Source organism: Hyperoodon ampullatus (assembly GCF_949752795.1).
Source record: "Hyperoodon ampullatus genome assembly, chromosome: 17".
NCBI classification, from domain to species: Eukaryota; Metazoa; Chordata; class Mammalia; order Artiodactyla; family Ziphiidae; genus Hyperoodon; species Hyperoodon ampullatus.
The window spans coordinates 69,584,793-69,601,684 of record NC_136930.1 but is presented as its reverse complement, the minus strand read 5'-3'; the positions used below and the strand labels follow the sequence as shown (position 1 = coordinate 69,601,684).

General features: G+C 36.8%; 1 protein-coding gene across 8 annotated transcripts in view; it reads right to left on the bottom strand.

Annotated features, from left to right (window-relative positions):
• Positions 1–16,545, bottom strand: part of PHF20L1 (PHD finger protein 20 like 1) — a gene marked incomplete at its 3' end in the record, with an annotated part of 74,958 nt that extends 58,413 nt beyond the window's left edge. For 2 of the 8 annotated variants that reach the window (XM_079722770.1, XM_079722772.1), the window contains exons 1-3: positions 16,311–16,401; positions 14,042–14,161; positions 54–243 (exon numbers count right to left, since the gene is read on the bottom strand). In XM_079722770.1, coding sequence (XP_079578896.1) covers positions 54–243; positions 14,042–14,124 — 273 coding nt within the window. In that variant the 5' untranslated portion in view covers positions 14,125–14,161; positions 16,311–16,401. Of the gene's footprint in view, positions 1–53; positions 244–9,606; positions 9,751–14,041; positions 14,162–16,310 lie in introns of those variants that run through there. The other 6 variants (XM_079722773.1, XM_079722774.1, XM_079722771.1 and 3 more) reach the window with 5 other exon arrangements.
• Positions 16,546–16,892: the final 347 nt, after the last annotated feature.

The following is a 16,892-nucleotide window of genomic DNA, read 5'->3' as shown; positions in this document are numbered from 1 at the left end:
CTTTTAAAAAAACATCATTACATATCTGGCAAACAGAAAAGCTTGCTACTTACAAAGAAGTCTTCCTCGTCTTTTAGCCCTTCTTTTCTTAATGCAGGTCTCTCAAGGGGTCTCAACCTATTGCTATCCCAGTAAATCCACTCATCATAACGATGACTCCAGCGCTCAAAATGGACCAACATCTTGCCCTCCTCGTAGTCGATTTTTTCAATTCGTGATGGATACCTCAAAAATAAAAAGAGCCTTCATATCACAAGAAAATTCTTACATTTGTTTATACAAAGTATTAACTGAAATACTGCTTACTATTACAACCATAAACAAAACAATATGGATCCATATTTTTAAACTACTGACCAACAGTTTGCTTTATGCTTTGTCTTTTCTTTTTAATGATTGCTCTCAAGACCTAATGAAATAATTTGATACACTCCCAGTGGAAATATAAATTATATAATTTAGAATATAAATTGTGCTGTCTTGGGAAATAATTTAATAACATGTATCAAGTGCCTTAAACATATCCCTCCTTTTTGATCAAATAATTCCAATTCTGGAACTATATACACAAAACATTTATAATAACAAAAAGTAGAAACCATATGATTAAGAAAACTGAAGACTGTCTATAACTATACAAACAATGGTATATCCACTGAATGGAATATTATATAGACTTTAAATGTAATGCTTACAAATGATTTATAATGTAGGAAAATGTAAAAAAGTAGTACTATGCTCACTAGAATTACAAGTATAGAAAATAAATTTGTCTAGCAAAAAATATCAACATGTACATTTATCTCTATATGGCAAAAAAAAATACTTTCCCTTTTCTGTTTTTCTACACTTTCCAATATTTTATAATGAGCATCAATGACGGTAGGGAAAGCTCAAACCTTCAATTTAAAAATATAAAAATAACATCACATTGTTCTGTCTTCATGTGTGCTGATTCTCTTATGATGAATTCCAAAATAAAAATTAGTTAACTTGAAACTTTTAACACAAAAAAGGCCTCTTCAAAAAAATTAAAAAAGGCCTCTTCATTCTTAATGTACTGTATTAAATGTTCACAGTGACTCAAAGGTTTTTTTAAAAGTAACATTAAATAACATTCAGAATTCAACAGCAGCACATGGTAGATGATTCAGCCATAGAGTTTATCTCATACTTTTGCTGGTTTTTGATAAATCTCAATTTTTTATTTTCCCTGTGGAATAAATGTAAATTTATGTTGTTAACATAAATTTAAATATAAAGCACAATAGACCTCACATAACTTTGAAATCTAGGCACCAATTACTACCTGCTTCACAGATCCCTCATGCTGTTCAAGGCTTTTTATGCGTCTCCGGGGCCCTGAATTGTTGTCTGGTATAGCTTCTTTCCTTACTTCAGTCTAAGGAACTGAGCTGTTTGGAGTTTCCTCAAACACAACAACGCGCTGTCAAACGTTTGTGCTTTTGTACCTTCTGTTCTTTCTGCCTGGACCTAAGCTGCCCTTCCCTTCCTCTGTACGCCCATCATTCAAGACTTGGTTTAACATGTAGTCACTTGTGTGAAGACTTCCCCAGATCCCCTCCTCCTGGTGCTCTCACTGCACCCGTCTCATCATAATCATCTCTGTGCACATTCCTAAACTGTGTGCTGTGGAGCATTTACAGCCCTTGAGACATTAATACGTGTGACACAAAAAAAGGGTCCCATGGTCAAATAAGCTAGGAAAATACTGGATTAAATAAACCGTTTTCTTTACCGAAAGACTTCTTGGTCCTGCCAATAACACAGAAATAAAGCATGCGCTATTACCAAACCATGTCACCCTTTCATCACAAAGTATTTATGAACATTTCCTGAGAGAGTAGAGGTCTAAGGAACATGATGTTAGCAACTACTCTGGCCTGTGAGTTTCGGGGACTTAGTCATGGTCACCTTTGTACCCCCAGCATCTTCACAGTGACAGACACACACTGGCTACTCAGGGAATGCTCGGCATGAATAAGAAGTGACGTTAAAGAAAGAAAATCTGCACATTTCTTCAGAACTAAGAAAGCTGTCGACCCAATTATAACCTTATGTTAGATCTTACTCTTAAGACTTTTTGAGGGAATAGGTGTGGGTAAGAAAACGTTTTGTCCAAGAAAAGCATGAAAACAAGAAAACCTAGGGGATTAATATACTCCCTGAGGTGCATATGCCAATTCCACTCATTCAGAATCAGTGCTATAATGCTTTCTTTTGCAGTGTTGCTTTGTTTTTGCTGCTTTGGTTTTTAAAACATAAAAAATGTCAATAGCATTAAGGGAAGCTTAGAGATAGGTTGTCCTTTAGTTTATTTTTCAACATTCACTAGCCACTTAACTACTATAAACAGATGTTCTATCAGTTCTAAGTTTCTAATTGATGTGTTTATTATCACATCTTTCTGATTTTGAAAAAAAATTAGGTTTATTCCATAGGTTCCTTCAAATTCTAAATGTACACAATTAAATCGTAGGTTAAAAGGAAACATAATTAACTCTTATCTTCAAGGAGCTTAGCTTAGTGTTAGATGAAGAGAGAGAAGCAGCAGAATATTGACAGAGTCATAAATCCGTCAGGCCCTATGTTCTTTCTTTACTGAGCATCAGCTGATTTTTATATACCTTATCTCATTAGATCCTGGTAACCATCCAAGGTACAGATAACACAGTCACCATTTAACAGATGAAGACTGTCCAAGGATACACATGGTAAGAGTATTCAAAGTCAAAGCTAACTGGCACAAAAAGCCTATAGGAGAAATGGGATAAGGCCTGTATCAAAGTAATTATACCATACATGGTAAACTGGTAAGTATATATAACATTTTTTTTCTCCTTTGTATCAAGCTTTTATTTCTGTAAAACCATGAATATTGAGGTAGACATATAATAACAATTATTTGGTAAGGGCCCAGATATTATGCTTTTGACATAGCATGAGGTTAATGACATTATATCAAAGGTATCTAAAAAGAAAACAAAAATTTTTGTCAGAGTTGATTCTCTCATTAACAGACCTCCTAACAAATTTAGTTAGTTCTTCCTGAAGACAGTGAGCAGTGGGATACTAACTTCATGCTAATTTTGACTATGATTTCTCTCTGCCACTACTTTTGTGGCAGAAAAATAATCCACCCTAAATTGTTTATTAGGTTTAATGGAAACAAATAGCATTCAGAAACACTGAGAAGTCTTTACAATGATTCTTGCTGAATTTAACAGAGTTCTCAAACATGCAATTCTACTACTGTAATCTCTCAATTGATTTCTTAGGACTCTTTCTGAATCAGTGTGGTCAAAATCCTCTAATGGTCAAGTTCAACTGTAACAACAGAGTAGAGCAAGACCATTAACAAAAATGAAAATAATTTTCACCTTCTCTGAACTCTTGTAACTCTTTATTACCTCATCTAATACCAGCATTTTAACACTGTCACTGGTGCCTCCCACTTACACAAGATCGTTCAGAGAATCAAGATTTATGGATTCTGAACTAAACCTGTAACCCAATAAGAACCAGATACTGACCAAAGAGGTTAGCTACACACTGAATATACTGTATTGGTTCCCTGTAACATCAACTCTTGTGTGTTGTCAAAACACAAAGAGAAGTGAGAAACCTAAAATGGGAATTACCATTACAGATGAATTACTATACTGGCTCACGGTGTTAACTGTTTTAGATGGGCAGATCCTGACTGACAGCTAGATCAGGAAACCATGATCCCCTGAGGCTATATGAAAAAAAACACTTTGGTGTAGATGTGTATGAGTATCCTCTTGAGAGAGGGGTTCCCAACTTTAATCAGATTTCAAAGGGGTCCATGATCAAAAAAAAAAAATTCTCTGGAAGGCAAGATCATCTATTAACACTGAAAACTATAGGTGCCCCACTCTTCTTGGAAGGAAGAAAGAAATGATGGGCATGCAGCTATGCCAGAACTACAATCTGATAGATTAAAAAAATACTTTTATATTCAATGCAGTAACAGTAAAACAATTAAACATGATTTGAATTTAGAGAACTCGATCTGATTTATCACCTAGTTTGATACATCATTTTTACCTGTATTGATAAAGAACATCAACCATGAGGAAATGATAAGGGAAATTCCTTGATACACTGATGGCCTACAATCTCCTACACTTAAGCCAAAGGACATGGTTGTTAACTACTCATTGATAGGTTACAACCCCCTGAGCAAGGCCAGACTTTATCAAATGTCCCAAAAACCATGAGAATTCACTCTGAGATTTAACTAATCATCTGAATAAGTGCTGTATAAATCAAAAAGGCAATTAACCCAATATATTATTCAAATTATGTATTTTAAATAATAGTCCTGTTCCTGTTTATATTGGTAAGACAATAAAATTTCTAATTTATATAAATTTAAAAACTGACAGTTCCTCATCCATTTCATTTAACGCCAACACTGAGTCTCTAATTCACTGTATGTCAGACACTAAACTAGGAATAAAGCTACAAATACAAATAATCAACAAACTCAGATTCAGCAGGGAGGGGAGAGAAAAAGGGAATCAATAAGCTAATACAATTACAATACAGCACATAGAAGGAGTACATAAATTAGATGTTCTCTTGGATAAAGTAGCTCTTCGATTTTTAAAGGATGAAATACACTTAAAATATGACAAGCATAATTTAAATGTTAGCAGAATCTTTGGGAGTTAGAATTCACAATTCAGGACAGTCTTGTTTATAAGAACTTCATAAGCAAGAAACTCTAACATGGTATCATAAAAAATGACTAAAACATATTGCAAGAGATAGAAATAGAGACCTTCCTTACATACAATTGTCAGGAAGAGGATTATTTGCCAAATAATAAAAATTAATGTAGAATGAAGTCCAAAGCAAACATAATATTCCTATAACCTACTAACCTTTAAAATTTTTTAGCTTCCTGGAAATACTTTAAATTTACATTATGCTTTGTAATTTTCAAGTGTTTTCTCACCATTCACTCTCTACAACAATGTTACCTATTATTACAGTATTTTTAGATGATGTGCTTGTAGGTATTGCATGTTAATTTGTTTCACACTTGAGGAACAGACTGAAAACAAAACCCTTTTGATTAATTCAAACCTGATATTCCAAAATAAAGTATAAATCCAAAGAATCTATTAATAGAATTTCAAGAACATTCAGAGGATGGTTATATATGTCAAAATCACATCTTTTGCAACACTGAATTCTAAGGATCTCAGTGCATTATCCCTCAGGTCCTCTTTTCAGACCCATTCATCCCCAGGACACATGTTCAACACAAGCAGCCAGACCACCCTGCTTCCTACCTGTCCATGATCTTTGCAGCAAAGAATGGGTAAGATCAGAGTTAGCTATGTATTTTGCTTCAGTAACTCGGAGCAGCCACCTTTCAAATTAAGGCTTCATTTCAAATCACTGGATTTATTTAAACTCCTCTTCCTCTCTACCTCCTTGCCATGCCTACATTCGTTCATACCATCAGTGCTGACCAAATCAAAATGCCCACCCCACAGCCTTTATGCTCGTTACTGTCTCCTGCCGTAAGAATCAATTAGACTATCAAAAATTCCTTTCCCACGCCACCAAAAACGCCACCAGTATTCTACTCAAAGTTTATGTACTTCATAAAATTTGTTCAGGCCAACATGACCATTCTTTGTTATTTAATTGTTACAAAACTCCAAACTCTAGCAGGTTGCAGTCCACCCAGTTTCTATTTCTTAATATTTAGCATTTAAAAATTATTTTAATACTACAGATAGTCATATATGCTTATACACCTATGATTAAAGTTTTAAGAATTTACACTGACTCCTCTCCCATTAGATTCTACTTTCTTAGAATAACTAATATTCATGCTATTATTATTACTAAAGCTAACATTTATTAAGTGCCTACCATGTGGCAGAAAACATGAAAAGCTCTAAATGTGCACCGTCTTGCTTATCCTCAAACAACCCTTTGAGTTAGGTACTACTACTGTTCCCAGTCATTTAAGGAGGTCATAGAGGCTCTGAAAGTCCACCAATTTTCTCAAGTCGAAACAGTGGTGGATCCCTGAATGGAGGAATGTCTACTTCTTAAAGAATTTGCTTTTGATCATTATATATTCTGCATCTTACAACTGATCATTTTCAGCTCTTGTAAAACTTACTGCAGTATTTCAAATATAGGGGGCTCTTTATCAAGAGGTCCTGAAAACAAAAACAATATAAAATCAAGTCATCTGTTTATTTTTTCTTGCAAATTTACTCTTCTGCTTCTGATACAAAATAAAATGTGTAAAGCTTTTTGTTAGCCCAGAGAGTATGGACAACGGCTTTTATTATACTGTACAAAATAAACATCCCCCCTCCCTTGTGTAATTCATAATAGTTTGACAAAGATCATTTTATGCTTAGTTTTCAACCAGTAAGTCACAATTCATTTGCAGTAGTGTTCTGCAATGGTAACCAGATTTCAGAATATCCCCAAAACTTTTGGGTTCATTCTTTACCAACCCACCAAAATTCAATGAACTTTGCTGGACACCTTTTATGAGTAAAAGGGGCTAGGCCTTGTATATAATTCATTTCACATCAGTAGCTTATTCTTCAGTACGTTACCTACCCATGATGTAGTAGAAACGTATTCATTTTTAATTGAAGAGGGTTGGTTTTTTGGCAATGAGAAAACAGACTTTTAAGACACACTGAATATTAAATATCCACATTCTTTCTTCAATTTTATTGCAACAATTCTCTCCAAGTTGTGTTAACTTAAATGACTGAAATAACATAATACTTACATACCAGTTTCTAATTTAATAAGAAGAAAAATTTTATCTGCTGATTAATGATCCGCAGGAGGTGGTAGGAGGAATGGTCAATAGTTCTTCAATACAAAGTCATATAAAAATACTAAAACACTGAAACCCTTACGAAGAATAGCAAAACTAAGCTGCCTTTTCAATACCATGTTAATTTCTTTTAAGAAATTATACTTCCAATTTTTAAAACTTAAAGCTAGTATTCTCTCCCTCAGTTAAAAAAATCATTTAAAAATAAAATTAAAAACCCTTAAGTATCTGCAGATACAGTTCTGTCTACTCAGCAAAACTAGAATTGCAAAACATTCTTTTTTGTAAAATTGATTACCACCACAGATAAATTATTTCCTAATTATTGACTTTAATCAATTACTCACCACAAAACTAAGCATTACGTAATGTGGTAAGACAAGTGTAAAATCTCGCAACACATAATAATAATATTCAGCAGGAAAAATGTAACAAATACGGAACTGGATGTGTGTGATAGATGATGACCGAACTTCAACCAAATATCAGATAAGCAAATAAAACTGTCTTCTCTCTTGATCCAGCCCTTGCCATTACATGAGTGCACACAAAGCACAGAACAATAAAAGTCAATCTGTGATTAACCATAACCACAGGTAGCCTTTTTTTTTTTTTTTTTTTTTTAATAAAGCAACAAGGGCCTAACCCCTAACAACTATCCAGCCAGATAGCGCTTGGGACTACAGAAAGAGGAGGAGCAAGAAAACTGACGCACATTAAAGTACGCGCAGCTCAATAGACTCTGTTGTACTGAAAAATAACAAAAAAGGATTTTTGGATCATGCATCACTTTGTCCATACTTACATTTTACTTCCTCCAACTAACATAAACAGTTAAAACAGACTACAAATTCAAAAAATAATCCAGGATATTTCCACTGCTGTCCGCCTCAAAAACTGTATCTTCAGGTTAACAATTCTGTATGGTCTAGACCGGTGTTTCTCGTATGTGGTCCCTAGACCAGCAGCATGGGCATCATGTGGAGACCTGTTAGAATGCACACTATCGCCCCCACCTCAGACCTACTAAATTAGAAGCTTGTAGCTGTTGGGCCCACGAATCTGTGCCTGACAAACCCTTCAGGTGATTCTTATGCAGGCTCATGTTTAAGAACTACTCTTTCAGACTTCACCTGAATCACTTTCAAAACTGTAGGATCAATGAACTTTGTAAGAGAACCAATTTGTTAGTGAATGGGTACTACACAGAAAGTTAGTGAGTTAAAGTACTAAAGCCAATAGTTATGATGCTAAGTAATTTCAAAATTAAACAGTTAATGAGAAAGCATTTAAATGATGGGAGAGCAGGATGTAGAAAGAGTAACTACCGGCCCAATACCACTACGCTACAAATACTTCAAACCTCTATATTTTTGTTCCCAATTATATTCACCTTTCTCCACCTTTTTCGATACATTTTCTCTTCTTCTAGAGACCAGCAGTTTTGGGCAAACTACATTGGACTTCTAGTCCTTGCCTACTTTACTTCTGCCTCAAGCCATTATTTACCTATCTAAAAGTGAGATTAAAAAACCTGTCGCCCCTGAATAGGTGAGAAGTAGATAAAAGAGCTTGAGTTTCTAGTTCAAGGGATCTGAGAGATCACTGAATATGTCACACCTTCACTTTAAGGACATTAAAGCAGAGAAGTAAGTCTCCAAAGTCCCACAGTCCATGGCAGAACAGCACCTAGAACCCCCATTTTCTGACTTTAGTTAAATTTACTTTTTTCAATATTCCTTTTCCCTTGCCTTTCAAGAAATCTAGAATAAGCAAAAAATTTGAGCAGAAAAGAAAAAGCTCAATTTAAAAAAAACATGAATCAACATAATGAAAGGAAGACTATTAGGGAAAGAACAATAAGAACAAAGCAGGTGTGTTTCAAAATAAATATGTCGACTCCTATTTCTAATCTTGCTTTCAACATTTTTTTGTGGGGGGGAGAAGGGGAGGGGAAGGGAGAACTTTATCTTCAAAAGTTCATGGGGTTTTCTTTTGTGGAAATTTTAAAAATTAAACTACTAAAATGTTTGTACACTGGTGCAGACCTGTTTGATGATTATTAAACTGAGGGTTCACTTAGATCTTAGGATTCAAAACTTGTGACTTTCTGAATGTAAAGAATCTCAGAATTTAAAACCAAGTCTTAGGAATTTCAATTTGAAATTTTCTACAGACAGGGTCCTTAATCTGGAGTCCACGGGTTAAGTTTTCTACCACCACCCATAATATATATTACTCAGTTATTTTGGTATATAAACACGATTGTACATTTTTCTGAGTCTACAGCTGAAATTAGGTTGTCAAAGGTGGTGACTCAAAATTAGAATCAATACTTGCCAAGTACAAAGAGATTTAGGAAAGGTCAACATACAAAAGGACAAATTTTATTTATATTAGCAAAATAATATTTTAAAAGTATTCACCTATGGTTTCTACAAATTCCAAACTCACCTAATGTAATTTAAATGTGTTTTCAGTTTTTAAATTTGATCTACATACTATTTTTCAGGAGCACACTTCTGTTCCAAATATAGATCACACAACTTATCTCTACTAGTGTTTTCCTTTGAATAGCAAATCCAATCAGTAAAAGACAATCCCTTTTAATTCAGACAATACGTAATTTTATTTAAATTAGAAAGTATTTGTACTTCCTAGAATCTAAATTTCTTTGATTTTCCCACTCTACTAAAATTCTGTTCATGAACAGTTTAAAAACTCACATTTGCAAATGTTCCATACAGTTCAAAAAACTCCAAATGTGTGGAAACAGCATTTGTCAATTCAAATTTATACTGTTCTATCAAACTCTGTACTTGCAGACATCTCCACATTTTTTTTATCTTTCATTTTCCTTTCCTTTAGATCTAGAAGAGAATTACATAGAAATATTCCAATAAAGGTCGGATGGGTGTAACTCATCTGAATATTTTTAAATGACTTTATAATTTCAAGTTGAAGAATAACACCAGAGCATATTACTTTGTTTTGTTTTCACAACTAAAACTTGCTATAGAGTATTCTAATTTCAGTCAAAAAGTTAAATCAGTAGTCAAAACTGGTTTATCACATTTTTTACTGAACAATGTTCAGAATGATTAGATACTTTAACATTTTTAAGGGTGTTTTCTAAATTATAAAACTCTGCAAAAACAAAGATTTTATTATCACCTCAAAAAGGTTTTATAGCATGTTGCAATGACATGATATTCCTTCTGTATTCCAGGCCATTCTCATGTCAACACTAAGGCTACATTTAAAAACTTACACATTGAGTCTTCAGATCCCCAAAGATATATTTTTCAACTCTCCCTCTTCCCTTGCATTTACCTCAGTGCTTTATAATTATGTATTATTTTATATAATTTGAAGCAAGTTTAAATACATTATTTTATTTGATCCTTAAAATAATTCTGTAAGTAAAAGTCAGTAACACTGCTTGCATTTTACTGCGAAGCCAACCAAGTTCAAGGACTTAACTCATATTTACAGGATCAGAAAGTGGCAGTCTGAATTTGAACCTGCCTCTTTCCTCTTTAGAATCCACTGATAGTGTCTCAAATATAACTTCAACTCTGAACTTTCTCTTTCCCCAAACACATTCCTGTATCAACGACCCGTATTTATTTTCATTCTTATGATGTTACTGCATTCAAGAAATTATAAAGCTAATATGTTCAGGTTTGGATATACAGAGGCTGTGGTGGCATATATGAGGGAGATAAGACAGAAAATGGTTGATTGTGTTAGCTGTGAACATTAACACATTAAAAGTCTTTTCACAGACTTTTAAATTAAAAGACTGTTGAGAAAGCCATTAAAATGTTTTGAGTAAAACTACAAGTTTTTTAAAAATTAAAGCAACCCACACTTCTCAGTAAGAGTTAGGTTTAGTCCATATAGAAGAGATCCAGGTATCAAAAACCACACACTGGAACAGAAGGCGACTGGCCTCTCACTGGCTTCTCAGGGCCTGCATTCATTAGTATTGGTAAATAATCAAACCACCAGGGTTCTCCGATGTAACTGGAAAATTACTTTGAAAGCAAAAAGTAATAAATTGCTACTTAAAATGTGGAGTCTATTTTCGAGGATGAAGTATCTTTCTGAACTTTAAAGAATATGTGATATGGTTTGCTCAAGGAATAATAATGTACTTTCCCCCCAAAAAATAGGTTGAGTCTTCCTCTTAAATCAAATATACCCCAAACCTAAATGTGGGAGCTTAACTTTAATTTCTGCCCACTAAATTTAGAGTTTATCCTTTTATTTCTAGAGCGCATACTAAAAAATATTTTCCTTTTTTTAATATAGGACAAACCTTCTACATATAAGACAAATGGGCATTCAGGTGCCCTACTATCACAACTTTCCCTCTGTACTTCTCTTTAAAAGCTAATGAATCAACGTATAAGTTATTTTCTTAGTAATAGCTATACTGCTTATTGTAAATGTCTTACGTACAAAGAGAGTAAGATATACTTGCATTTCTGCCTGTCCCTCCCTGTCCAATGCCTATAATTCAAAAGACATTTATGGAATAGTATTGAGTAGGGCCTCAATACTATTCCAACTGAATGAATAAATGTGGAAGACTAAGCACTCAATGTGGATGCAACCCAAAGAGAATATGAAAGAAAGTAGAGAGGGAGGGATGAAAGACGGAAGGAAATTAGTTCAGTATATTTTCAGTGATTAACTGTTTTGCCCTCATAAGAATATCAAAGTTTCTCAACACTTAAATAATCCTTCTATATTTTTACATGATATTAAAGCAAAAATTTGTGGAATTTATAGGGGATACAGAATGGCCCTTAACAAAAGAAACAATATAAAGAATAAAGTTTATCTCATTTAAAAATAAAATCTGTTAAGAGCACCATGTCTCACAGAACTTCTTTTGTGCCCCATATAAAATTCAATAAATCTTAGCAGTTAATTACTTGTCCTACAGTAAAGTACTTTAATACTAAATTAAAGGGCCACCCAAGCCGAAACACTTCTTGAGACTACTGACAGTAACAAAGTCGCAAGAAAGTTATTTCTTTCAATTACCTAGAATATGTATATACAATACTCTTAATTCTTTTGTAATTAAAGCACCACTATAGCAGAATGCTAAAATCTTCATATAAGTGAGCTCACAAAACTCGAACTGACAGCAAGTTGCAGTGATTATCGTATGTGATTATTTTGGCTAATGTTGACTCACTTTAAAGAGACCGTTATTACTGGGGTCATTAAAATTAAATCTAACCTTCATCAATGAGTACATCTGCATGATATCACTCTATCTAAGCGCTTGGGAATTTTTTGATGAGAAGCATAAGATAATGAAAAAATTAAGCTACAACTTTTATTTGTTTTCTGACATTCCAAATACTCTAAAAGCAAACTCAGACTTAATTTTTAAAGTAGTTCTTTTTCATAATCTTTTTAACTACTGAATCACCAATTTAACAGCTGATGAATTAGGAAACATTTCACCACTAAAAGTGAGTTTCTTACTAATACCAGTTAATTATGTCAATATCCCTTAAGGCCATTGGGAGAACTAATAAACTATGTGCTTTTCCAAAACTGGAAGCTAGTTCAATTGCAACTTTGTCAGTTTGGAAGCCTAAGAAAAGAGTAATATGAATTAACTAATAATTCAAAAAGCCAGTAACTTTAAAAAAAGAAAATAAATAATTTAAGATTAACATCAAAGTAGCATTTCTCATACTCTTGCATCACAGAGAGGTTCAATAGTGTGTCCCTTCAGAGCAAAAAGCTTCTTTTGGTCAAAATCAGAACCAAAGAGAGCCAATTACTGACTAAAATAGCACCTTTCATCATATGGTCTAATGCAGTGGCTCTCAATCAGGAGCACATAAGCCCTCCACCCCCCCACCCCCCAAAAAAAACATTCGGCAACATCTGGAGACACTGTTTACCATCGTGACTGGGAGGGAGGCTACCGCCTGGGTCCCAGGTGCTTTCCAAGCCCCTCCTGAGAACACTGTGTACATTCTCCAGCTGATGAGGGTAATTAAGCCCCCTAAAAAGAAGCACTCACTGAGATGCAGCTTGGAGGCATGAGGCCAAATAACTGTGCCTTCCCACCTCAAACTACAGATTCCAACTGTCCCAAGCAGAGCCCTTTAAGCTGGGGGTCACGGACGTTTGCCGAGTTCCAAAACCTTTGTTTTTGCTAATAGACAAAAACCCCAGGCTGGTCTAAAGTCAAGTATCATGACTAATCAAGATTTCTCTGCCTGCCATTGCCAACTCAGGAAGTTGACTTAATACAAATCAATCAAAGACAAATCTACAAAATGCCCACTACATTTTAAAGGGAGTTGTAGTGAAAAGAAAATGTCAAAAAGGCTGGTAAAGTTGTTGAACTGCTAGACCCCTCATCAAAATAAATGGGCTTCAAGAGGAACTGAGGCTGAACCAAGAGACAGCCACCCAGAGAGCAGAACTAGAGGCCAGCTAACAGGAAGGAGGAAGGCATTCCCTAGGAGAAAGAGGGAATTCTTATTCCTACTGCAGTCCAGTGATCCTGGTGTGTGCTAGTTCCCCTTCTCTCCTTTCCAGGTGGTGATTTTATCCTAGGTAACCAATTTCTCCTACACCACTGTATGTAGGGGTATGTTGGAGGTGTCTCAATTCACCCCTTATCACAGATGGCTGGTATAGGAGAAAAAATAAGAGAAGGCCTGAAAGGATTACTCATTTAAAACTGGAAACAGTAACAACTTGCCTTTAGGTCAGTGCACTCTGGGGAAGGAGGAGGTAAACTGGGTTTTGGTTTTAGGTGGAACAGTGAATCACCACTCTGCTAACCATCAACATATTCTGCAGTTTGAAGGACCACCTCTGACACAGGCCAAAAAAAGTAGATTTGCATCAAGTTTTATCTGAAACTTGGGAATCTGGTTATCTGGATTAATATCTTCTCCCTCCTACCACACACAGAGCTCATATTAAGTACAAAAGAGTACTGATAACTGCAAAATCTGAAGAGTAGGAAAACTGAAAAAACAATGTATATGTTTATTCAAAACGTGAACAAGTTAACGTTTCTGCCACTGTCAGAAGAAGAGCAATTAACCAGCCCATGTAAAACTACAGATATCATGCTTTAGGTCAAGGGTTCCATATTTTCCATACCATTTTTGTAAGTAGTCCAGTGCCTCCAAACGAGCACCAATCTCAAAAGTGATTCCAGGACGATTTGGGGGCTTTTTACTCATCTTGAGATCCTGTTCTTCGGAATTCTCTTTTCACTACCTCAAGAGAAGAAAAAAAAAGTTAGATTCTGATGCATAAAAGGCACAAGGGATTAAACAGAATTTTTTAAACATTACATGAGAAGTTAAAGTAACTGCCAAATTTTTAAGAAATTTGAATGATGATTACCAATACCTCTATGTAAAGTACTGTACAACTTGCAGGCAATCTTAACAATGAATTAAGAAAAGGGACATTAAAAAGCTAACTACTGTAAAAGAATGAATAGATGGGGATTAAAACTAATGGCTAAAATGCTTTAAATTTTAACTCAAAAATACCCAAGAAAATTCTTCAGGATAACAGCTGAAAATGTTTTTCTGTCTTTGAAAACTCAGGACAATTGAGTGTTCTGGCATATGACTATTGAAATTCTTAAGAGAACAAATTAACCAAGTTTTTCAACAAATATTTATTGAGTGCCTTGTAACATAAAACACTTGATAACACACTAAAGAATATAATGATGGAAGAAACAGTAGACACACTCTTCCAGTGCAGATTTAGTAATTCCTCTTGTGATTAGGATTTTTCATTACCTATGATCTCCCACCTTGGTAGCACATGATTCAATAATTTTAATTTAACATATAAACTTGCAGAGGAAATTTCTTTTTCTTCACATTCAACAAGCAACAATGATACAGATATTTCTTAACTCTGAGAATTTATTTCTACTATATTTCAATATAGACAGTACCCACACTGACAATAAAAATGGTTGTACTTTCAAACAAACAAAAAACTACAAAGGAATACCTATTCCTCTCTAGACCATGGACATATGGAATATTCATAATCCTCTTGGCCGGTGGCAAGCCAGCACACTTGAGGTAGCCTCTTTTTCACTAACTAGCACCAGAGGAATATGAATGCATTTTGCAACAGCCCAATCAAAATATAATATTTAATCAGGAATGGAAACCTACTGGGGGAGAGGAGAAATCTCTAAAACCGTTTTGAAATTTCGAATTACTAATATGACTATGCTCCCTCCCAATTTAAAAAAGAAAACACACAACTATGTCATGTTTTTTCAATGGTTTTGTCACAATTCAAAAGGGACAAAACAGCAAGCATAAAAACCAACTGCCCTTTCCTCTTAGAAAGAATCTGCTAAGTAAGGGAAAATACATGCCATATACGCCAAATACAACAATACATGTCATAAAAATACATAAAATCAAACTTAAATACTCATGGGGGGTGGGCGGGGGGTAGACAGCCCCCTGCCTGCCATGGCAGCAGCAAAGATTAATGCATTAAAGTTAACAGTAGGCTCAGCCAGAGGGCGTTTGGTGCAAAAGAAACAGTAGTATGAATATTTTTAATAGCGGTCTGGTCAGTGTGCAACATACAAGGCAGTTACTTGTAGAAATGTAATCCACCTTTTCTGCTGCTCTTCACAGGGAGAACTTGGTAAGGCGTAACTGACAAGTTACACTAACATTTTCTAGGATCAAACTTAGAACCCACAAGAAGTGACAAAGTTAATACATATAATTCCCCCCCCCCAGTGACACTGCGGGATGAGGTGCCAGAAAAGGAAAGATTTCTTCTTCTTGGGTGGAGAGGGGCAGATGGGGAGGTATCTGAATTAAGGAAAAGTAAGACAAATAAACAGTCTATTCGGGGAGGGGGGTAAAACCTGAAGCAGAAAGAGAAAAGGGGGACGGAGAGAACGGAGAGGAATAAATCGGGAAGGAAAACGAACAAGAAAGCAAAAATATATAAGGGTGGTGAAACCTGAGGACCTGACAAACGGGAAGGAAGAGTAAATCAGCAAGAAGATACAACCCTGGGAAAGTGAAGCAATGGTCAGAGAACGGCCGCGGGGCCAAAAAAAAAACGGTCGGGGGAGGTGGTGCGGGGCGGGAGGGGGCTGACCAGAGACAGACAGGAAAGGCTCAGACACGGCGGCCAGGGTGCTGGAGACGCCTCCAGGTTTGACAGCCGTCCGGCCCTCGGCAGGGGGGGAAGGAAGGGAGGGGTAGAGGGAGCGGCGGCGCCCAGACAATAGGGGCGGCAAGTTACGGAGAGGGACGCGGGAGGGGAGCGGGCCAGAGACAGACACCAGCGCTGGGGTGTCCCGGGCGGCCAGGCGGGGGCCAGGCGGCCTCCAGGCCCTGCAGGCGCCGCCGCCTCTTACCGACTCGGCCTCCTCTTTGCACAGTTGCCGGGCTGTCCGGGGCCGAGCCGGGGCGCGAACAGGACGGCCAGCCCGGGACTCCGCCTCCGCCTCCTCCCAGGCAGCGGTCGGGGAGGGAGCAGCAACGGAGCGGAGCGAGCTGGGGCCGCAACGCGGGGTCGGGCTCGAGGTCGCGCGGAAGGGAGCAGGTCCGAGCCCTCAAGCCCGCTCAGTGTCCGCTGCCATCGCCTCCTCCGCCGCCGGCCAGCCCTGACGCGACGCCGGCCCAGACGACGTCAGCCGCCCGCGACGAACCGGAAGCGGGCCTGGTCGCGTCACGTGACGCGTGAGGGTTTGGCCCGGGCCGTGCGACCGATTGGAGGACCGCCCTGGGAGGCGGGGCTTTGCGGCAGTTGGCTGACAGCTGGCGGGAGGGGCTCTGGTTAGCGAAGGAAGGAACGCGGGCCCCGGGACCCCATTGGCAGTTGTGAAGTGTTTGACCTTTGGGAGATGAGGGCGAAGCCCACTGAATGTCATTGTTGTTGATTTGTTGGGAACCAGGTTCTCAAAATTCCTCAATCCCAGCACCCTGGCCAAACTTTT